At 45.7% G+C, this 24,248-nt stretch overlaps 1 protein-coding gene across 31 annotated transcripts in view; it reads left to right on the plus strand.

Annotated features, from left to right (window-relative positions):
- Positions 1-9,464: 9,464 nt before the first annotated feature.
- The window catches only part of MAPK8IP3 (mitogen-activated protein kinase 8 interacting protein 3), a 73,363-nt gene continuing 58,579 nt past the window's right edge, over positions 9,465-24,248 (plus strand). For 17 of the 31 annotated variants that reach the window (XM_032125439.1, XM_032125452.1, XM_032125440.1 and 14 more), the window contains exon 1: positions 9,465-9,874. In XM_032125439.1, the coding sequence (XP_031981330.1) occupies positions 9,557-9,874 (318 nt within the window). In that variant the 5' untranslated portion in view covers positions 9,465-9,556. The remainder of the gene's footprint in view (positions 9,875-24,248) is intronic. The other 14 variants (XM_032125461.1, XM_032125445.1, XM_032125453.1 and 11 more) reach the window with 2 other exon arrangements.

The raw sequence follows: 24,248 nt of genomic DNA on the forward strand, positions 1-24,248 counted from the left end.
ACGATGGCTACCTGCAAGATGCGTTCGCCCTGACCTGCGGCACCAGAAGCAGAACAGGCAACCTCCAAGGCAACCTCCAGATGATGACCAGAATGCGATCATCAACCGAATGATCCTCTGATGATGACCAGGATGTCGACCATCAGTCGGATGGTCCTTCTACAAGTAGGGACTGGGATGGTCCTTCTACTAGCAGACTGAACTGCAAGTTTCTTTTGTTATGGAGTCAGAACATTAAAGCCATTAAGGCTGTGTAGAATTAAGCTGATGTAGAATTGTAATAGCTGATATAGGGTTGGGTTCACTTGATGTATTTCCTTGGCACTACTGCTGCCTGCCTTAAATCAGTATGTGATTTAGATTCTGTTTGGTAACTGGCCACTACCAAACGGACCCCTTATGCTGTATTTGTTCTCCTTGCTGCAAGGGATCCCACAGAGGATTACAAACACTACCTTTTGGTCTTAAACAAAAAGGGGGAATTGCAGATACTAAAAAGCTAGGAGCAGAGAAATTTTCCAGCTGCTACAGCTTCTTGTGAAGTTTTTCTTTCTCATGCAAGCTAACTAAGAAACAGTTTTAGGTTTTTGTAAACCAAGGCTTTATCTCACAGCTGCAAACTTGTTGTCCAAGTTTAGTTTGGTACATTGGAGAAAATGTTTTGAATGGGCGTTGTGGAACCTCCACCTATCATTCTAGAGGGTGGATGGTCAAGTGACCAGTGGGATCATGCCACCCTTGCGAACGAAGCTATATAAGTTGATTTATATAATTAAATATAGCATTTTTGGCCACTTATCCTGAAACTTGAATCGTGTCATTTTTTGCTGTTCTCAGTACAACAGTGACAGTCCTAGTAACTTTTTTATCTCTCATTTTGTTTTAGGGGAAGGGAGGGAAAGGCTCCGAGCTACCCATTCACAGCTTAACCTGCAGCTCCCATGTCCTATTATGTGTCCCAAGTACTTTACCTCTTTTTCCACAAATTGTAGCTTTTTCTTGGACACCCTCAACCCACTTCTGCCTAAGAAGTTCAGCAAATTTATGGTGGTTCTTCTCACTGATTCTTTCTCTTCTCCTGATACGAACAAATCATCCACATATTGTACCACCTGTGTTCCTGGCAAGGCAGGGAAGGATTGTAACAATTCTTCTAAGGCCTGTCCAAATAGGTTCGATGACTCAGTGAACCCCTGGGGAAGTCTAGTCCACCACAGTTGTCGTTTCTGCCCGGTTTCTGGATCTTCCCACTCAAAGGCAAATGCATTTCTACGTTCTTCTGCCAGTGGACAGGCCCAGAAGGCATCCTTAAGGTCTATGACACTGAACCATTGGCATTGTGGGGACACCTTACTTAGGAGTGTGTAGGGGTTAGGCACTACTGGATACCAGGTCAAGGCTTGCTTATTTACCTCACTCAGGTCCTGAACTAACCTGTATGTCCCATCCGGTTTCTTAATTGGTAAAATTGGGGTGTTATATGGGGACATATAGGGCTCTAGGGTTCCATTTTCAATAAGTTCGTTGATCACCGGCTGTAGGCCCCTCTTTCCTTCTATGGAAATGGGATATTGGTGTATTCGAATGGGAACGTCCTGCTTCTCTATATTAATCTTAATTGGGGTAATGTCCAGGCCCATAACTTTTCATCTGTTTCCTTTTTGTCCTCTTGTCCCAGTTGTAATATTTTAACCACCGTCCTCCCCTCCTCAGGGACCACCCCTATTTTTAGCTGAATTTTTAAATCCCTCCCTAATAGATAATAGCCTCCTTCAGGTATCGATGAAACATCCCCTACCCCCACTCTAGAATTTCCCTTAAACATTACTTGTTTGATGATTGTTGCTGCAAAGTATTCCCCTTTTGCTCCCATGACCCTGTTAGGGACCGAGTCCGGAGAGCTGGCTGGAAAAATGACACGTACGCTGATTCGATTAAGCATCGTTCTCCCTTTATTTTTCAACTATGCCAACTTATATTTACTTTTGCAAAGATTCACGCCCAATCTCTCTAGACAGCCTCTAATCTGCAGGGGAGCCGACCAGTGTATAACTTTGCCAAGTACTCTCAGGCCTTCCTGCAGCCAGGGGCCTGTTCAGGGGCTTTTCCTCAGCAACCCTGGGTTGTCCAATCTTTCCAGGGGTATCATATGCCTCTGTTCCATAAGGAATCCCTCTACATGAGCCTGATCTGTTCTTTACTAATTTGGCATCCTTTTGGCAAATTACACACACATGTCCTCCCAGCTCCACTATCAACTAAAAATTCATACTCTTCCTCCTGGGGGGCTATCAATAAATTTACCAAGGGCTCCAGATGGTACTTCTCCCCCAGGAGATAGAGCCCCTGACACCCCAAGTCTTCTGGATTTCCTGTCCCCACCTCGTTGACTGTTCTCAAATCCTTAAGCCTGTGTAAACAACCATTCTTGTAATGTCCTTCCTCCACACAGTAGAAGCAAACACCTTTCACAGATCTTTCTGGCCTTGTTCTCATAGGAATCCTGCTCGCTCATTTTTCTTTTTCATTATGTTTTAAATTCTTTGGAGAATCTTTTTCTCGCACAGTAAGCCACCATTATCTTGGCTTTTGCCTTCATCCGCTCTTCATCTCTTCTCACATAAACTTTTTGGGCTTCTCTCAATAGTTCATTCAATTCTTTCTCCTGCCACTCCTCCCTCTTTTCTAGCTTCCTTCTAATGTGTGGCCATGCCCTTGTCACAAAATGCATCTTCAATAGGGTTTGTCCCGCTGGGCTATCGGGGTCCATTCCCGAATATTGTTGTTTATTTCGGTGGAGTCTTCCCAACCATTCAGTGGGAGACTCATCCTTCCCCTGCTGTCCATCAAAGGCCTTTTTAATATTATTCCCTCAGGGTGCTGCCTCCTTTATTCCTTTTCTAAGTAGGTTCCGGTAATCATTTATGTTTCTTCAACCCATCTCATCATTCGGGTTCCAGTTAGGGGATGCCATAGGCATTTTATATTCTCCCAGTGGGCCCTGTTGGTTCTCCCTTTCCCAAATCCTCATTCTGGCCACTCCTATCATCTGTCTTTCTTCTGGGGAGAGTAAGATTTTCATAATAGAGTTGAGGTCCTCCCACATGTAAAAATTTGGGCCCAAGAACTGGTCAAATTGTTCAGCCAGGCCCATCGGGTCTTCCAGTTGTTCTTTTATTTCTCTTTTGAAATTCCTTACTTCTGAGGATGTTAATGAGTCATTAACAAAACCTATTCCCCCTTGGGCTCCTCCCATAGGTACCTCCCACAAAGGAAACAGGCCAACCTCTTGATCTTTTCTATCTCCAACATTAGCTCCTAGCCTATGAGCCATTTTTCCTCTAGTGTTTTTATAGGGTCCTTCATCAGTAGGGCAGGAAACCGGTGAGCCAGAGGGCTCAGCTGTGAGGTTTGATGTGGGTGTAGTAGCAGGAATACTAGAAGCAGTAGAAGTAGTCGAGCTGACAGGAACAGGTGAGGTGGTAGAGGCAGGTGATGCTATGGGGATAGGAACAACAGGAGCAGCTGGGTCTGCTGGGACAGTGGGATATAAAGGAGGCAACGAATCCAGTGGGTCCCATGTCTTTTCTTTCTTTTTCTCCACTTGTTCTTTTTCAACAGTTTCTGATATCTTAAATACTTTCACCCCCCAATTCCTAATCTCTCCCTTCCAACAAGCAGCATATTCACTCTCTTTGGGGTAATATGGTTCCTTCATGTTTATGAAAGTATTTAAGGCCTGGCAAATCCATCTCTCTGATGATCCATACCTGGGCCAATATATATGATCTGACCTTATTTCTCTTTTTGGCCATTCAATCATGCAGTGTCGGATCATTTTTACTTTGTCCTTTCTTTTTGTAGATGGATCATTATTCCAATTGCCCAGTTTATATCCCAACAGACTATCTGGAGACATATCTGCGGTAACTTTCTTATTTCTTTCTGAGTTGCTCTTTCCCTGTCCCCTCTCTTCTCAATGGTTTTATTTACTCATTCCTAACTTAAAATTGCCAAATCAGAATGTCGCTTCTCACCTTCACACACGAAAAAGAAAATGACAACTCAAAATGGCGCCTTCTGCCTTCACAGAAACAACAACTTGAAATGGCGCTTCCTGCCTTCGTGAAAACAACAACTTAAAATGGCACTTCCCGCCTTCACAGAGACAACAACTTACTTTATTTAATTTGAAACCCCATAATCTGTAGTGATTCCCTGGCAGACCGTCCCAAAGAACTGCTTCCTCCCCTGTCGATCTCAGACCTTCTAGGAGCCTTCAATTTCACCCTTCCCAGCAGCCCCTCAGTCTGTGGCCAACAGACACTCTTGGGGCCCTCTCTTTTACCCTTCCTGGCTACTCCTCTTCAGTCTAAGGCCACCTGGATGCTCTCAGGTATAGAGTCCCTTTCCGTTTACCTTCCAGTGAGGAGTCACTTCTACCCTTCCCAGCTGTAAGCTCTCCGTTCCACCCTTCCCGGCCGTTGACTCCCCAACCCTCACTTCTCCCTCTCCCGGCTCTGGATCTAACCCTCAACCCAGCCATACGCGAAGAATTTTCCAGTTGCTCACTCACTCTTGTCCACTCGTTTTGTCCCTTCGCCGGCCGACCTCCTCGTGGAGGGACGGAACCGTGGCTAGAAGGACTCCGCGCTCACTTTGTGAATCCGGACTGTCTGGTCCACGTCTCACACACACGACATTCAGTTCGCCCCTATCCACCCCCCCGCACAGTACTCACGATCTCCTTTTCTTGTACGGGCCTCAGTGGACTAGGATGGTGGGCCACTCCGCCAACCTGAGGGAGTCCTTCGGTACCTTTTATCCCTCGGTCCTGTGCTTTGTAGGGTCCCTTCTTGTCTTCCGGGGTATTAGCCAGCAATCACTAATGACACCAAAAGAATCCGGTTGAGCTGTCAAAAAAGTTGGCAGGCCACGCCTCTTGCCCTAAGTCTTTCGGGGCCGTGGAGAAGAGGCCTATCCTGGATGATTCCCCCAGTTGTGAGAAACAAGCTCACTCACTTAAAATTTTAACAGTTTAACGAACAATAGGGAACAAATGCAAAATCATCCAACAAAGCAGAGGAAAACGGCGCCAGGTGCTTAGCCACGGACAGGGCATAGCCAGAAGCACACCTTCAAGTCAGTAACATAACCCCACCTTGTCTCCGCCTTCTCGAGTTGTCCTTATTGGCTCATTGTCATCCAATGGTGGCATCCTGTTTATCCCTTTATGCCAATCTAGGCATACCGCCCACTCTCTCTCTCCCTTCTGGGCAGAAATCTATTACATATCAAGAATACAACAATCCATTAATTCATTCAACAACAAACAGATAATAATAAACTCATCAACTTATTTTAACAATAAAACATATAACAATAAGCCCATCAATTATTACAAAAGCCAATTTTTACAAACTGCATTTATATCATATAACATGTCATACATGAAATCCCTAATTAGCTTGGTCTTTGCATGTTAAGTGCTTTAATTAGTTAATTCTGAGTTAAATACTTTTAAAATTGAATGTTAAAGTTAACCCATCAGCCCAGGTACAAAAATCAAGGTCTATTATTACTGTTTTCACTTGTTCAAAGCAGTTTATTTGCACCAGTCCCAGTTAAAATCCCCCAGTTAAAAATTCCCCAGTTAAAAATCCCTTTTCAAACTTTAAACCACTTGTACACTATAAGAGTCATTTTTCCTATGTTCATTATCTACTTTTATAAGTGGTTTAGGATGTATTAGATGTATTTTATTATTTTTTTAAGGGTTTTACTTTGCACTTTAGTCTCAGGATCAACTCCAGAACCCCAGTTTCTAACAGCCAACAGCTATTTTTAGCCCCATAGCCGTTATTCTCTGCAGGCAAGCTCCAGGGCAACCTGAATCTTAATGAGGGCACGTTACCACCCTTACTTCAGCTGTTACTACCCCCCTGACAACGACGAGCTATTGGTAGACAGAACATTTCTGTCAAAGGGAAAGCACCAATCACTTTGGACCAAAGGGGTGTGCTGTGGGCGGGCTGTGGGCGGGCTGTGGGTGGACTGGGGCGGAGCAAAGGCACTATAAAACAACGAGACAAGCCTCAGAGCAATGCAGACCTCTGCCGATTAGCTGTAGTGGATGCCAGTGCTGGGTGTTAAAGCCTTACTCCTATTAAGGAGCCTTTAATAATTTTTTCTTCGACTTTTGGATTAGCTAAAAGTCAGCCTAGCACTGCAAGTTTTTCCACCAGAGGTCCAGTGCTGTCTCAGCCTGAAGATCTCAAATCCTGGCGCTCCTGGGGCATACCAACTCACGAGCCATAGGATCCCAAATTTTTGTATTTTTCTAATTTTTGTAATTTTTCAATTTTTCTGTTTTCAATAAATTATTTTAATTTTTACTAAGAGTTGTCTCATTCCTCACATAACATATATATATATTAGTAAAGGACTGCTATTCCTTTTTGCGTATCTTTTCCTGAAAGCCCCGTAATTTCGGAGTTATAATAATTTGGAGGGAAGGGGGTCACGTTTTCTACTCCAAGGGAGGTTCCCACCTTCCTTGGCAGATACCTGTCTTTCAAACCAATGCACCTAAAAATACTTAACTCTTTCACACAGCATAGTTCCAACTGTCCAAGGGAAAACCCCCCAACTGGAGATAATATATAACCATATACAAAATAATCCTGATTTTCTTTGCATAGTCTCAATGTTTCTATCCATTTCTCACTCCTTGTGCATAGTCTTTATTTTGCCTATTTGGAAAGGTAAGCTCTTCAAGAAAGGGCCCTTGCAGCCATAACACAATTGCATATGTATAGCAGTCAGTTTTCAGTATGTTGTTAGTGCTAAGCAAGTAACAATTTGAATCCTAGAAAAACTTCTATGCTAGATGCAATAAAACCCCAAAAGGGATAGAATAAGTGAGGAAACTATGTTTTTACTAGAAAATGGACATATTGTGAACCAGCCATAAAACAGAAGAACCAGAGCACGTAAGACAGAAGGACTTAAGCACGTACACAGGGGAAAAGGTCCATGGGAAGGTTGTGAGAAAGGAACAAGCAGCATTGGGGAGGATGTGAATGAGGAACAAGCAAAGGAAGAAAAGGATAAGAAAATGCAAACTGAAGGACAGTTGTGACATACACGGCAGACAATGTGACACACAGACGAGCCAATCATAAAGCATAAAGCAGCGTGTGAAAATAGGCCTTAACCAATAATAATTATGCACAATCACATGTAGGGAAAGAAAGAATTGTGTATTAGGGACAGTAATTAATCAATAAAATGGCTTCTGCCTGATTCATATTGAATCGTGTAGAGTTCACTGTTTCTCTCTGCAGATAATAACCAAATATTTTGCTTGCCAACTTTCATCTGGAAGTGGTATTTTAACCCTTTCTCACACATGGCAGCACCTAGCATTCCTGCTATTTCTTGACTCACCTCTAGACTTTAAGTTATTTATGAATTTATAAATATAGGAATGTGTATTTTAATGTACAGTTTAAGTTAAGGCAATAAAAATTGTCTTTCAGCAGGAGCTTTAGCAATGTCACTGGACCTGAACCAGGATTCTGTTGTAGAAAGGAGGATGCAGTTCAGCTGATATCCTCACCCCTCAGGGATGCCTGCTAGACCTGTTGGGATTACAGTCAGAAGAGTGGGTAATGCCATGAGCTCATCAGGCTCTGTAGTTCAATAGGCTTTAGTTTGTGTCACTTCCATTGTTTCAGTTTCTTACGTATGTGGGCAAGATGCAAGAAAACTTTATAAATGTTTTTATGTGCTCTCTGGATTACATGAGATTAGAAGTTCAGTGTAATATGGAATTAGTGAATAAGTCTTACCTCTCTCTTTGCCTGCCTTTATTCTCTCTCTGTTCACCTGTACATTTTTATTGATAACATTTTTAATGTAATCATGCATTTAATAAAGTGCACACTCGTGTTTGTTGCCATCCTATGTTTGTTGTGAATGACAGTACAACTCTTGATCTATAAAGCTTCCCACACAAGACAGAGTGAATCAAGGCCGAACATGGGTGACTTGTTGGGTTTTACATTTTTGAGCAGCAGGTTTTTTTCACATTTGTTTCATATTTGTTTCTTATATCTATGCACTCAGTGCCTCTGATGTGCTTGGCTGGGCCTGCTCTGTGTGGAAACATTTGAAATTCTGGCAGTTACATTCCGATGCCTCATGATCTACTGGCGATCCATCTCATAACTAATTACACCTCAGCCTCAATTATTGTAGGACCCTTCCAGGTGAACTCCACCTATTCATTCAGTACTATTCTATTCCATTTGCTTCTGTTCCTTTCCATTCCTTCTCTCTCAATTCTCCATTTTTTAGAGACAAATAGGTTTTTGCTATAAAAACAGCTGTCTAAAAGGTGCTATGCTATGAATCTATAGTCTGTGAGCATGTCGTCAGCTATAATGATGTAATATAGAACAAAACAGTCATAAAACGTAAAACTCTTAATTATCAGTGAGATGTGATATTCCCATTGCAATTAGGCTTTCTGGGTAGGGTTAAAGTTCTTTCCCTTTGTGCAGTATGAAGCTTTTAGGGTCATTGCTAGTCATGACTTTGGAATTGCACTCTTCTTCAGAGCTCTAAGCCAAATGAAGATGTGGGGGAGCCTTTTCCCAAATCAACTCCTTATTTCTCTCTCCTGCCAGGCTGGACTCAGTACAGAGTAGAATTATTCCTGCTGTCTTCCTCCAACTCTACAGCCCAAACTCAGCTGAGCCCAGGATGTGGGCAGACTCTGACTTCTGTGACACCTGCTGAGGGTGCTGGAGGCTGCCGAGGGTTTTGGAGCTGCTGCCCGTAATTTGGTATGTGCTGCTGCTGCTGTGAGAAATCTACTGATGAAATTCGGTGGTTGTGCTGGATTCTCTTTTAGGACTTGAGATGGCCAGTTTGGTCCTATGGCTGTCAGTTCATCCCTGGCTGAACAGGTCCTTGTCTGCTTCCTCTGTAGTAACTACGGCTGCCTGATGTTGGCAATGCAGTGACCGCAGCTGTGCGGTCTCTAACGCGGGTCTCGGAGCCAGTGTGTATCCGAGATGCGGCGCGACCCGGGCACGCGCTGGCTCCTGCTCAGTGTCCCTGCGCGTGACGCCGCACCGTGGGGCCTCGCGCGCGCCCATCGCGCCTTGCGTGGATCCCCGGTGTGCGGCCGACGCCGCAGCGCCGCGCTTTGTCTGCCGCGGGGCTCGGGCAACGGGACCGGGACCGGCCGCGGGCCAGCTCGCTCCCGGCGCGGTGTGCTGCGCGGGCGTCTCGCCGTCACCGCTGCCGCTCGCGTCTCCAGTGCAAGAAGCACTGCGGTGCCGGACCTGCTCTCGGCACGGGTCTCCCGCGCCCCCGATCCAGCGGCTCTGGGCGGTGCCGCCGCGCTCCGCCCCGACCGGTGCCCGCGGTCCGTGACGCGGCGGGGCGGGGCGGGGTAGCGCCCGGCGGCGGCGGCGTTAGCGGGGCGCGGAGCGGAGCGGAGTGGAGTCGAACGGAGCGGGGCCGAGGGCTGTCGGCCGGCAGGATGCTGGAGATCCAGCTGGACGATGGCGGCGTGGGGGGGTACCCGGGCGATGATTACTGCTCGGGGTCGGTGATGTCGGAGCGGGTCTCGGGCCTCGCCAACAGCATCTACCGCGAGTTCGAGCGGCTGATCCACTGCTACGACGAGGAGGTGGTGAAGGAGCTGATGCCGCTGGTGGTGACGGTGCTGGAGAACCTGGACTCGGTGCTCACCGACAACCAGGAGCACGAGGTGGAGCTGGAGCTGCTGCGGGAGGACAACGAGCAGCTGCTCACGCAGTACGAGCGGGAGAAGGCGCTGCGCAAGCAGGCCGAGGAGGTGAGCGCCGCCGCCCCGCGACCATCTTGGCCGCGGCCGGGCGGGGACCCCAATGCAGGGGAGCGGGAAGGCCCAGGGGGTGGCGGGGGCGGCGCAGGGCTGCGGCGGGGCCTCCTCCCAGAGGCCTCCGCTCCGTCGCCCCGATCGCCGCCACTCGCGGGTCCCTGCTGCCCGCGCCCCCGCGGTGGGCCCGGCTCGAGGGGAGGCGTGGAGGGGCGGCGGGAGCCCCGGGGCAGCGGCCGCCGGTACCTTCTAGAAGCGAAGCGCGGGGGCGGGCCCGGGCCCGACGAAGCGCATCCCTCCCGCGGGGATGCGGGGCTCCCGCCCCCGGGACTCCTCCGGACCCGGCAGGCCCGGCCCGGCCCGGCTCCTCAGCCGCACCGTGGGGCCGGGGCCACTGCGGCTGAGCTGCCCCGTGACAGCGGGAGGGAAAAAAACCGAACCAAAATAGCTGCAATCCTGTGGAATTCCTGAGGAATTAGGAATTCACTTTGCAATGCTAACAGCGTCCGGAGGGGTCAGCATAATTTACGGTGTAAAAAATAGGTTTTAAAATGGGTAATTGTGCAGCCGTCCAGCATACTCAGTGTCAGCTGCAGGCTGTTTCATTGGAGCAAGGAATTGCCTTTAGAGTATAACTTATTGTTTTTGAAACTTATTTTTGCCAAAACTATGCCTCGAGTCATGATGAAATCGTTCCCAAGTCAGCACCTGCCATTTCCTGGAGCGTGGATGCGCTCCCGGGAGAGCCGGAGCAGGGTTGCCCAGCCGCGGGGGGTTGTTTGGAAGTGGCTCATGAGAAATCCAGCCCCTCTGATGGAGCGGAAGGAGAATTCTCGGGTTACAGGGACTCGGATGTAGACAAGACAGAGAGGAGGTGATCTGCACCCTGTCATCTTGCTGCATCTGCGCCTGTCCCTGCTGAAATACAGAGCATTCTTTCAGCCTTGAAGGCTGGGAAGCCATAGGGATTGCTGTTCAGCCTCTTGGAGTGACAGTCTGTGAGCTGGGACAGAGCATTGGTGGTGAAAAAAGTCCATCCCCACCACATCATCTTCTTTAAACTTCTTAAAAAGTGGGTTTTTTCTGTCTTTTAGACAAAGCAAGAGCAGAAGATTTAAGATTCAGTTGCTTTCCTTGGAGTCAAGTTCTGATCTGATATGGGGTAATTAATAAAGTAAAAAAAGTGGTAATTAATGAAATAGTTGCTGAACTGGAGAAGCAAATACAGGATTTTCACAGACGTGTCCTTGTTGATTAATAATCAGGTGCGAGAATCTCAGTAACTCAGTGGGGAGGACACTTGTGGTCCATTGTTCATACTGAAAGCAAGAGCCAATCAGTTAAAAGTTTTAGTCCGGAGTTCTGATTGCATATTAGTGGACTGATAAATGATCCTAAAATTCTTTTTAATGCTTGTACGGGTTGAAAAATTATTCTGAGTACATGAGGTTTATTTAATGTGGTGTAGAGACACCATTTTGCAGCTTCTGAGAAATAGTAATTTTAAAAGTCCATTATTTATGGGGAAAAAATGGGACTGCAAATGGGGGTTGGAACAGTCCAGTTGGAATCATCTTGCATCTTTGGACTGGGGTGGATTTCTGTTCTGGGCTTAGTAGATACAGAAGGTATTTTTGTAAGCAAATGTAGTGGTCGCAGTTACATTTCCTGCAAGGAAACTTGGGAACCATGGCAGAATACCATTTGCCGATGGTATTTTAAAAAAGTGAGATTTAAAAAGTGCCAGTGATGATGATGAAGATACTCTGTCATCCTTACGCACAGCTCAGTGTAAGTGGGAGAAGAAAGTGTCTGCAAGGAGACTTGTTATCAAAAAAGGAATAGATAATGTGTTTCTTAGGAGAATAAATGAGCATTCTGCCTCTACAAACCCCCTGTTACAAGGTCATACATGGAATACATGGATGCTCTTTCCCTTGGTATATAACGAAGTACATTACTTATATGCACCTGTTTCCCATGCACTGGTTACTTTGCAGTAAATTACATGTTATGGGGGTGAAAATCTGTGTATGACAGGGAATTACTGTCACATTGTCATATTGTCATACAGTATGACTGTGACAATTACTAGGTAATGGTACACAATCAAAAACCAGAAAACTGTTTTCTTCCCAGAACATGCACTGCTGCTCTGAAATGGTGCTGTAGTGACCAGGGACTGTCCATCCCACCTCTCCAGCAGCATCAGCCTCCTGGGCTGTGCCTCAAATCTTGGGTGGGATCTTTACTTCTATCTGGGAAGATCCTCCCCTGGAAAAAGGATTTGACCTCAGTCTTGATTCCTCTCTGTGTAGGGGTGACAATTACAACAATTAAATTGACACTGAGTGGTTGGAAATGAAAAACCGATCTGTTCTCTTGCAGTATCCTGTCAAAGGACCCTGACTAATAGCTACTTCATATTAATTAATTAAATTCAAAGTAACTGGAACCGCAGGTGGACATTTTTCTGGCATTAAAATGTGCATTGTCTTGACTGATTACCACTGTGCAGAGCGATTGCACCTTGCTATTCGTCTTTATGTAGCAGTTGTATACAAACAGACTGTACAGGTATGGTTTGTTAAATTAGGGTTGTTTCCAACAATTGTAGAATCATAGAAACATGGAATAGTTTGGGTTGGAAGGGACTTTAAAGATCGTCTAGTTCCAGCACCTCTGCTGTGGGCAGGGAAACAACTTCCTTTTCACTAAATGCCATAAAGGAAGGTTTTCCTTCTCAATATTACTGTCTTAATTTTAAATCAGTCTTTGCCAAAAGCAAATTACTGCTTTATTTTCTAAACGCTTGGGTTGTAGAGACTCCATGTTTTTCACTTGTCCTAAAATAGGGCAGCAGAAGCATCTGGGTAAGTGGATTTAGAATAGAAGTTCCTTGACATGAGGCAGTGCTGTCAGTTGCTGTGATTACAGAGCTTAGTACACAATATTGCAGTTTTCCGTGACCTCCAAGCTACTGAAGATATGGGCTTGTGCCAGATTTTTGGTGGTTTTGTTTTCTTCCGTTTCATAGGGTACATATGAACATAGGATGCATATGTTTGAATGTAGGGTCATTATTGCTTGTGTGGTGTGGTGATCTGTGGAATCACAGACTCCTCTAGTGTGTCTGTGACCTCCTGAGGTTGAGTGCCACACCCTTGCTCAATCAGTCAAGGGCAGCTGGAGCAGGTTATCCGGGACCTGCTTAGAGTTTGAACATCTCCATGGATGGAGCCTCTCTGGCCCCCCTGTCCCAGTGTCTGACCCCTCGCAGGAAAAATGTGCATCCTTGTGTTCAGATGCAATTCCATGTGGTTTCCCTTGTGCCCGTTGCCTCTTGTCCAGAGCAGAGTCTGATGACCCCCTCATCCTTGCTCCCTCCCAGCAGGTACTTGAGCACACTGGTCAGATCTCCCAGAGCCTTCCTGAGCAGCCCCAGCTCTCTTGGCTCCTCCTCCTCTGCAAGATGCTCCAGTCCCTTTACCACTTTTCTGGCCCCAGTATTTGGACTGGTGCATAGGACATTACTTATTTTTATTGGCTAAGTATTTGGTTTAGCTTGATCTCTTAAGGAAATGAAGCTGTTGTGATTGCTCTGTTAGGAGCTGCCCCAAGTAACTTAGGAAGCTGGTGGCTGCTTTCAGAGATATTTGTTAAATAAAAAGGTTACTTAAATTTTTTGAGGTGTCTTTTTGGTGAATAGTGAAAGAGAAAGGCCAAGTGAAGGTCCTGCATGTTGAAGGGACAGACAGAGCTGGCAGCGTGCAAGGGATTGGTGGCAGCAGGACAGTTGGCACGTGGGTCTGGGGCAGGTGGGTCCAGCGTGCACATGCTCTTGCTTTCTGGGGTCTACTCAGGGGACACGTAGGGGTAGAGCTGGGATGAGGAAAGGGCTAGGGACACCTGCAGAAATCCCCAGGGAAAATAGGCCTTACTGGGTCCACTCTTAATGACATTTTGATTTATGCAATCTGCTTTCCTAATATTCTGTATTCTTCCTCTCTTGAAGACAAGCATCACTGTGTGCCCTAAATGCTTGATTTCTGCAGTGATTGTTCATCACACTGAGCACTGATGCCGAGACGAGTGTGCACGTGTGAATGCACAAGCTTTACAGGGATGTTTGGGGTATGTTAGTATGGCTTCTTGGAGTTAGGAAAGCCAGATGGGCCTCTGCCGTATGGGAGGTGCCTTCAGACCTCTTGTTGCATGGAAACTGCTTCTAGGGAAATTCACATCCCAAGGGAATGGTGGTGGCTGTCTGCAGAACACAAAGCGCATTAGAAGCAAAATAAGAATGTTGTTTGATTTGCAACATCAGTTCATGCTCATTAAAATGTTTAAAATGGTGGTCATTGAAGATGCATATAGGTATGGTGTAGAGGTAAGGACTCAGTGCTGATCAGGAGGTATGACCCCTCCTGAAGGCTTTTTGTAGCTTGTGTTCTGTGCTGCACCAGTCCAGCACCTGGGAGCAACTTCTGTTGGAATGTGGTTGGGAAAACCTGTCTTAGTACCAGTGGCTGTTCCCATACACTGACTGCTGGGGTGGTCGGTGTATTTCCAGGCTGCAGCTGTTTGAGGGCAGGTGCTGCTGCCATGTTAGTGTCCTGGGCCTCTGCTGGGCTCTTGGAGCAAGGAGTCGGCATGTAACTGTGTGGCAGAGCCTGCTGGGCTGCAGTTCTCATGGACTTGTGTTGATGTTGGACTTGGCCTGGGGTGCGACGTGGGCTTCAGCAGCACGGTAACGCCTTGAAGCAGTGTGTCCTGCCTCTTGTGACATTCCCAATGTCTTTGGCATTGTCATCTTGTGAGCTTGGGCTTTTCCATGGGTCTTCTGACAGAATCACAGACTGGTTGAGGTTGGAAGGAGCCTTTGGAGCTCATTTGCTCTAACCCATTGCTCAAGCAGCATCACCCTGAGCAGGCTGCCCACAAGCGTGTCCAAGCAGTGTTTGAGTATCTCCAAGATGGTAGGAGACTACAAGACCTCCCTGGGCAACCTGTGCCAGTGCTCATAGGGAAAAATGGTCTTCTGATGTTGAAAGGGAATCTCCTTTGTTCCAGTTTGTGTCCATTTCTTCGTGTTCTGTCACTGGGCACCACTGAAGAGAGACTGGCTCCTTCATTTCTGCACTTTCCCTTCAGGTATTTATGTACATTGATGAGACCCCCGGAGTCTGCTCTTTTCCAGGTGCTCCAATCCGTTTGTCACCCTTGTGGCCCTTCACTGGGCTCTCTCCAGTCTGTCCCTGTCTCCCTGGTGCTGGAGAGTCCAGCACTGGGCATGGCACTCTCGACCTGCTGGCTATAGCCCAGGACACCATTTGCCTCAAGGTCATATCACTGGCTCATGTTTAACCTGGTGCCCACCAGCAGCCCCAGCTTTCTGCCAAGCTGGGTGGCCCCAGCATGTCCCTGTGTTCCCCAGGGGCAGGATGTGAACTGTGAAAGCCCTTTGCTGGCATTGCCAAGTGTAGGACTCTTACTTGAAAGACACCTGGGTGTCATCCTTTCCCACTTTGAAAGAAGGAGTGTCCCTGTCTCCTGGTGTTGTGTGTCTGTGGCCATCACTCCTCATTATAGCTTGCTGTTTGCATTGTTATTTACCTTACAAGCACATTCACTTACCAGTAAGTAATTTTTATGTAATAAGAGGGCTCTGGTGTTTTGTTTGAAGATCAGTGGCAGTATTTTGGAAGGACGGGTCCTTTGTGAGGGGTGCTGTGGCTCACAGGTAGCTGAAGAGCTTTCCAACGGCAATACGGCGAGCTCGCTGGCTCCTGTCTGCATCTCAAACAGCACAAAGGCTTGTAAAAATCCCCCCCTTGTTAAGGGAAAAGGGATACCTTAAATGTTGTCCTGCCTTGTACCCTCCTTCTCTTTAGGGAGATGGGGGGGGAAGGATGACAGAAGTGACAGCTGTGGGCTCCCGCCCCTGGTGTTCACTGTAAGTGCTTTCTCTTGTCCTGCCTTGTATCTGCATTCTCTGTGGAATGACTTGCAGCCTGGGCAGGCGTTTTGTTTCCCCACCCTGAAACCTGATCTTCCGAGTAGCTGATTAATGGGAGTTTCTGCAGCCTGATGGTGACCTCATACCATCCAAGGAGGAAAGCTTTGCAGAGTATCGGACACCAGATGCTTTTACCTGGATCCTTTGCACTATAGGCAAATAATAATTGAAAATAACTGGCAAGCATGAAATGCAGGTTCAATGAGTACCAGATCTGTCTCCATATCCTTCAGGCCCTCTTGGTCCATTCCTGGAGCCTGCAGGCACTGTCAGATTTCACCCACGGAACAAGCAGCAGTCTTTGTGATTATTGGAGGGTCATTCCAATTTACCTTGAATCTTCTGCAGTTGTCTCGATTTACAAAAGCTGTTGGTCCTGGAGAAACCAGATTCTTCATTTTCATCAGAAGTACTGTGATACTTGTAAAGATAATTTTCTGCTGACGAGGAAGATGTTCACTTACATATTTTTGATGCTTTCTTCCTTTTTTCCAAAATACATCCATTCAGTTGTTAAGAAGTAGAAAGCAACACAAGTGAGAGCATTTGTGGTGATCCTTTTGTGTCTTCTGGGTCAGGCAAACCTCACATTTTGGGGATGTTAATCAGTGTGTCTCAATTTTCTCTTATGCCTTTTTTCAGTGATTTCATTTGACCACGATTCAGAATTGATCACAATATTGTAATTATGATCAAAACTCAGCAACTGAAGATAGTAAAATTAAAGTAACCAACAGCAAAAAATGTTTCTGGAGATCCCTGAATTTGAAATTTGTATCTAAGTAGGTTAGTTATTTTAGATGAAGATTCTGATGTTTGCTCTTCCTTCTGAACTGGTGAAAGAAGCTCACTAGCCATCCTTACAGCCTCCTCATGATGTCTTCAAGCTGAATTATCTCTCCCCAGGCTGAATCTTCTCACCTTTTGTAAATGTAACTGATGTAGTCAGATAACTTCTATGAAAGGGATTGATGTCTTCAAGCTGAATTTTCTCACCTTTTGTAAACATGTTGTCTGATAACTCCTGCAATAGAAGTGCCTTAATAAAGAAAAAGAACTTTGTGTTTCAAGCATTATGTAAGATTGTCATACAAATAAATTTGCATTAGGTAGGCGTGGATGTGTATTAGAGAGTCTTATTCATGTAAATTTTACTGGATAAAAGATGTAACTTTTTACCCCATAGTGTGCTTGATTTGTGGAAGCCTACACCTTGCAACCTGCACAGAATAAACAATGTCTCATTTCTGAGTTAGACCCTGTGTCTTCGTTTAGAGAGCTCCTAAAACTGGCAACAGCTCAATGCATTGGCCTACAATCAGCAAGTGTCCCATGTGAAAGGTTGGCGATGTTGGGATGCTGAGCACGCCTTTCCTTACAAAACCTGTAGCAATAAAACTGAATAGGATTGTAAGCTAAAAATTTACCATCCCATCATGTGTCTTCTGATGCACAACTAGGATTGATGTTAATACAAATAACAGTGGACTGGGGGATTTGTTAGGGGATAATTCAGTGATGCCTTTTCTCTGCTCAGAGTGAGGGTAGAGAGCTGCCTCTGCCAGCAGGAGTGTTGTCTGCTATTCAGGATCAGGCGCTGCCTTCCCCCTCCTGCCCACAGGACACCAGGGCAGGGACCGCTCTCTTCCCTTTCCTGGTATGATTGCAGTGTTGTGGCAGTCTGCCCTTTTCTCTGACCACCTCCTTTGTGTGTGGCTCCACAGGAGAAGGACAATGCAGCATGGTTGGCTGTGAAGTGGGGTGACGGCGCGGGTGGAACCTGGGCTGGCTGCAGTGCTGCATTCCTGAAGGATGTGGAATGTGCTGGGCTGTTCTGGGGACTTCGGCTCTTGTGGGATCAGCCAGTGCTGGCTTTGAGCCGTGGAGTGAGGTGTGTCCAGCTGCTGGTTTCTCACTGGCTGGTCTGATGGAGGATACCCAATGCAGACTGAGAGCTGAAGTACAAATGCTTTGGGGTTATGCTCTAAGAGATGCAGAAGCAGCTTGTCCTTCGTCTTTGTTGATCTTCTCCCCATCAAAAGTTTGTGTGCAGAAAAAATTTTTCGGTGAAGACTATACATGTTTCTAGCTTGTTAGAGATGATGTTGTAGGACATCAGCTGTTGGAAAGCCACTTGCTAGAAACACATGATTAGTTACTATAATTTTTTCTAACAAACTATGAATTCTACACTGGTGGGATGAAATGCATTTAGACACTCTTCTGTTTACAAGTTCTGATAATTTAAAGGAATGTAACAGAGACAATTTGTGATTCTGTTTTGCAGTAGAGACTGGCCATATGATGTGTATTTCTAAATCACTTCTCTATGAGGAATCAGGCTTTCCACATGTAATGCCTATCAGTCCTTGCCATTTGGTAACCTTTATTCTCACTTGGATCTCAATCTTGGATTGAGAAAATCTGTATCCAAACACAGATCCTTCGTACAAATCCTCACTCAGGCTCATGGCAGTTATTAATATCAGTGTGTTACTAAAAATTGCCTTTAAAGTAAAATAGTGAGCAAGCACTATGAGCTGTTATTTATTTAAAAAGCAGTTCAGGATAATCTGAATATCCGTTGATAATGATGATCAGAGGTGATGGCCAGATTTCTCCTCAACAGGGTTACTTGCGTAAGTCAAATTGTGATCCCCAAGTGAGCTTTGATGGGAAACTGGTCTTTCCTCTGATGCAATGAAGCAGCTGCTGGTCCCTTTCTGTTCATGGCTCTGCAGGTTGATTTGTCAGTGATACTTTTGGGATGTCCCCAGGTATATGAAGGCAGAAGTTAACTGCTGGAGATTTAGGAAGCAGAGTTGCAAGAGAAAAGCCAAGAAGTCTGGGGTGGATTTGGCCTTACTATTATTGCAGATGGATTTAAATCATAGAATCACAGACTGGTTTGTGTTGGAATGGACCTTTAAGCTCCTCTTGTTCCGCCCCGTGCCATGGGCAGGGACACCTCCCACTGGAGGGAGGTGATGCAAGCCCCGTCCAAACCCTGGCCTTGGACACTTCCAGGGATGGGGCAGCCACAGCTTCTCTGGGCAACCTGTGCCAGGGTCTCACCACCCTCACAGGGAAGAATTTCTTTGTAATATCTAACCTAAACCTGCCCTCCTTCAGTTTAAAGCCATCCCCCTTTATCCCATCAGGTCTGGAGAGGGATTGTGATGACTGAAGTTTCAAGAAAAATCCCCAGTCAGTCTTTATTTTTCTGAAAGTGATGCAATCTTCCATTTAGCAAAGGCACTTGGCCACCTTCATTCTTTCTCTTGCCTGCTGGGGAGGATGAAGATGGCCCACATCCCCATCATCATTGGTTGCCTTGGTGCCTCTGACAAGCTGTAGCAGGCTGGATCCTTTCATGCCACTGAGGAGGAAGCGAGGGCTGTTCCAGGTGAGAGAAGCTGTATTTTGCCTGGCAGGACAGGTGGCTTTAGTTCAGATTTCAGTGGGAAGCACGGAACCTTTTGCTCCTGAGTTGGATTGTGACATGGTGTCCTCTGATCATGAACAGCTGCTGGTATCTGTCTTCTCTCCGAGTACCCTGGTTGGAAGGGACCTGCTCAAAGCAGGACATGATGCTCAACTGAGTCTTGGCAAAAACAGCTTCACGATCTTATTTCTCTTTCCTTTTCTGCCTGGGTCTTGTCCATCCCACTTAGTGGTATGAATGCAAGTTGCTTACTCAGTTCCAGAGCAGACCTGCCTGTCCCCCTCAAGAGGGGAAGCATCAGCAGAGGGTTGCCTGCCCTTCCACCTGTAAGGTTTTGTGGAGAGGTTTTCCCGTTGGACACATGCCGAGTTTCTCCCAAAAGATAATTGTACGTAATAATTTTAAATACCAATTGAAAACAGGAAAATTTACTAATCTGTTAATGGTTAGATACTTTCAATGGCCCAAAAGCATGTTAGCTTTTTGCCCTCTTTGGGTTTGGGATGTGCTTGAGACAGGACTGAAAGAGCTCACTGGCAACACATTTGCAAACAGCATGTATGGGAGTATTGTACAATGTGATGTACCATACATTTTGAAGAACTTGGTTATGGAAAAGTACCTTCCCTTCCCCACGATGGAGAGAGGTGTCATTTCAGTGTATTTTACCATTTTCTTTCACCAGTCAATGATAGCTTTGGAAAAGAACTCAAATACGTGTTTTGATTGTGGTAAATTTTGCTATTTATTAGCAAAACTGGAGAATTCTGCTTTGGAGGGGAGGGCAGTGTCTCAGCAGCTGTAGCAACATCACAAAATCATTTAGGTTAGAAGAAACCTTCAAGATCATCAAGTCCAACCTTTGACCCATTGCCGCCTCGTCAAGCAGACCAGAGCACTGAATGCCATGTCCATTCGTTTCTTGGACACCTCCAGGGACAGTGATTCCACCATCTCCATGGGCTGCCCCACTGCTCCTGTACTGGAGTTGGGGTTGTCCGTCAGGTGATGTCTGTCATCTTCCTTTCTTCTGAGGTGACTGTGGCTTCAGTGGCAGACCAGTCCCCCGTTCTGGGGCCCTGCCATCCCACCAGCCTACTCCCCTTCAGCTGAAGTGCCCATGGCTGCTCTGCTTCTCATTTGCACATGGTCTTTGATCTTCTGCTTACTTTGTTACAAACTTTTAAACTTGTAAAGTAATGATTTAATGCCTCTTGGAATAGTGTTGTGGTTTAAGACAGTTTTTCATCACAGCCACCTTTTGTATCAGCATTAAATGCACCTGCAGCATCTTTGTAAATTCCACTTACTTTCACTGCCCACATTTCAGTAGCCCCACCTTCATCCCACCTCCCTGGTTGTGTGCCTTGCCCTTTCAGCTGTGTGGGGTAGTCTTGAGTTCAATTAAAGTCACCACATAATTTGCACCATAATTCCAGGTAACAAAAATACCTACAAATATATTTTGCCCTCACAAAGAAAGACAAGTTTACACTACCAGCTTGTGTAATTTTAGTTTTTTTTCCTTTTAACAATGTTTATTCTGTTAATATTTGTTTCACTATCTATTGTTATCCATGCTCTGTCCCTGCTCAGCATTTAAAACCAGTGCATCAGTGTCTTTTATTTCCCTGAATGGAGGCTTGTGCTAAGCTACGCAGAAGGCAGAAAACTGTGGCTTCAATAATGCAATGTCATACATGAAAAAATATATAAAATATTTAGGAAGAAATTAAAAACAACCAGGCCAAAGTGTGGACAGTGATTATTGGATGCTTACAGTTGCTGCACTTGGGGTATGATGAGCTCTGTGATTTGGGAGAAGATTCCCATCTATGCTCTTGAAATAAGGAAACTCATCTTAAACTAGTACTTACCAGGTAATTGTACTGGGAATGCATCTGTCCAACTGCCCAGCTTCCATAGAGCAGTCTGCTGTGGAAGCAGCATGTGAAGCAGAAGGTCACGCATGTTATGATGTGATGGATGTCTGGCAGCCACTCAGCCTGTTAATACTGAATAGTATAAACTGTATGTTTATACTCACATGTTAAGGTGCTATTAGCATTAAAAATGTGTGTAGCTATAGTATGTATAGCCACACCACTGGGCACTGTGTTGGTTTAACTACTTCAGACTTTAGCCCTAGGGACCTCTTACTGCACAGTAATTTTTGCCCCAATTCTGTAGCTGTTTTGCCACCAGCATTCTCAGAAACATCCACTCTTCCTTAAAAATTCAGGACAGTAGCACTGGAAGGGATTGCCTGAGTTAGCATGTCCAGTCCCTGAGTATTGCAGGAACTCGAGTCACATAATCTGTTTCATAAATATATCAAGCTTGGTTAAAACTCCCACCTCTACTCTTTCCTTCCTCTAAATTCTAGTGGAATTCTTTTTTGGGTTTTAATTCATGGCCTGGTTTGCCTGGTTTGTTCTTGTGCTGTCATTGGCTTTTACTATTAGTGAGTTTTTGCCCTATTGAGTATTTATTTCTTTATTTTGTTAAGGGAAACTGGTCCTGTCCTGTCTGGTCTCTGTTTGCAGGGTCCTGGAGCCAAACTCTGTTCCCTTGCCAAAGAAGGCAGGTTTGCTGGCCTCTGTGTCACCTTGTGTCACCTGGTCAGCCTAGTCTTGTTTTACAGATTCCCTCATATTTTTCTTGACTGACCCTTAGCCACATCTGGTGCTTGGGCTGATCCTCTCTGAGAAGCAGGAGGAATAACGTGTGATTTTCCAGGGAAAACTTGCCTGTGCCTTATAGTGTGTGAATGCTCTCTGTGGGTGTCCCAGTGTCCCACAGCCTTTTTCAAAGTGTTAGTAATGAGGTTTATGTGAGGGCTTTCACCTTCATTAGTACAGTCTGGTGTGGCCTATATGACATGGAGTGGCTGCATGTCCATCTCCTCTCTGCCCTCCTTGGCTGCAGTTGTGCCTGGCCCAGAGCACGTCACCATGGGGCCCATTAACTGATGGTTCTGTCACCAGCTCCTTCCTCTCCACCCTCCTCCTTACAGCACAACTGGTGGTTCTCTTGTGCATGCCTGTGCACTCAAGTGCTGTTCAGCCCTGCATTGCTTTGGTCTGCAGCATCTTCCAGTTTTTCCCTGCAATAGTTTGTTCTCTTTAGTGCTGATGACACCTCCTGGTCTAGTGTCATATGCAGGACTTCACAGTCACACCTCCCTTCTTGTTGGCCATCCTGGTGAAAATAAGGTTGAGGCTGTTCTCAAGGCCAGCTGCTCTGCCGGAAGCTCATCCCTTCTTTGTCCACCCCTTTCTTCTGCATCTTCTGTCCTAATTAACCTTGTCATTAGTCCCACCGGGAGATGAGAGCAGCTGGACGGGTGAACATTGTCTGGGGCAGAGGCTGGAGCAGTTTCCAGGATATGGGAGGGTCCCTCTGTATCTCCTGGCTGAGCTGGAAGACCAAGCCAACTTCATGGAGAGCACCATAAGGGAAAAGTAATTCTCCTTTGGAAGAAGGCTCGGGTCTCTTGGAATGGGAATATAGGAGATGGTAATCTTTGCATACATCAACAAAAAAGACATTTATTTCACAGAAGACACTCAAAGTCCCATCTATGATTACTGAATATCTAGCAGATAAAAGATGTCATTTTGACTTCTTGAAGTTAGCAGCAGGAACAGAAATCTTTTATCTCCAAGCTTTGCAGATATAAAGGAAATGTTATTTCAGTAGAAGGTTGTATGCTTCCATGGAGATTGGAATGTTCTTTCAGGAGTGCATTTGTCTTTGAGGATAGCAAAGATTCCAACACAGGGCGTACCTCAGAGCATCTTTCCATTGATGCCGAAGTGATTTTTGCCATTTCTGCTTTTATGTATTCTCTGCATTCTTTACACATATATTTGTAGCTCTGTAGCCTGTTGTTGAAGCTATGTACTGTGTGTCCTTCTGGGCTAATAAATTCTAAAAACTAGGTTAAAAGTACTGTTTAAATGACATTATATTCTGTTCTCTTTTATAATGTTTTGGCCATTTTGCCAATAATTGGCCATGTTCACTGTCAGCTTTATTTGAGAGCAGAGACCTCACCTGAGGAAGGCTGGTAGTTATTTTTCTGTATGAAATGCTTGTATGTATGTTTTCATGTGATTCAGGGTTATACAGATCTTAAGTATTCTATATAAAAAGGTTATTGTAATCATGCATTTCTAATACAAAATTCCTCCAGAGTTGATATGTAATGTATGCCATACTGGGAATATGGTTTGAACTTTAGGCCAACCTCTGCAATGAAAATGTAAGAGTTTTCATGGTTGCCACAGCTGTGATGGCACAAATACACTCAAAAGGAGGAAACCACAGTAAGCAGAACAGGAGACACTGGAGAACACACAGAGCAGAGCAGGGAACATCAGAGAACACAGCTGGAATTTGCTGAGTTTTGTGAGAAGTGCAGGGTAAGATTTTGAACAAGTATGAAATTTGAGTTGGTAAATCAGTTACTTGTGAGTTTTAAAAAGTGTGCTCTAGTTGCAGGCTGGTTCTTCATGCCAGAATTGCAGCTCTGTTCAGCTTGTGGCCTCTTTGCCAGTGCAGTGTTGAGGATGAGAGTTTGGCCTTTTGAGCCTTGTCCTGTAACACTTACAGTGGAGACAGTGTCTTCTGTTTGCTGCAACTGAGATCCTTCAGAGATGGAGAAGATAGAGTCTGTTACCAGAATTTACTCTTACTGAAGGTGTGTTTTCTCATGGCACCAGGATCAGGGGTTCACTCTACAGGTACCATGACTGCGATCATTTGCAACAGGGTCTGCTGAAGGCAGGTGCCTTCCAGGAGAAAGGGTAGCATTGCTTGGGGCACACCAAGACCCATGGGTCTGTCACCTAAAGGCACTGAGGAGCAAGATGAGTGATGATCAGGTGAAATGCAGGGAGCCC

This window comes from Corvus moneduloides, chromosome 16 (genome assembly GCF_009650955.1).
Source record: "Corvus moneduloides isolate bCorMon1 chromosome 16, bCorMon1.pri, whole genome shotgun sequence".
NCBI classification, from domain to species: domain Eukaryota; kingdom Metazoa; phylum Chordata; class Aves; order Passeriformes; family Corvidae; genus Corvus; species Corvus moneduloides.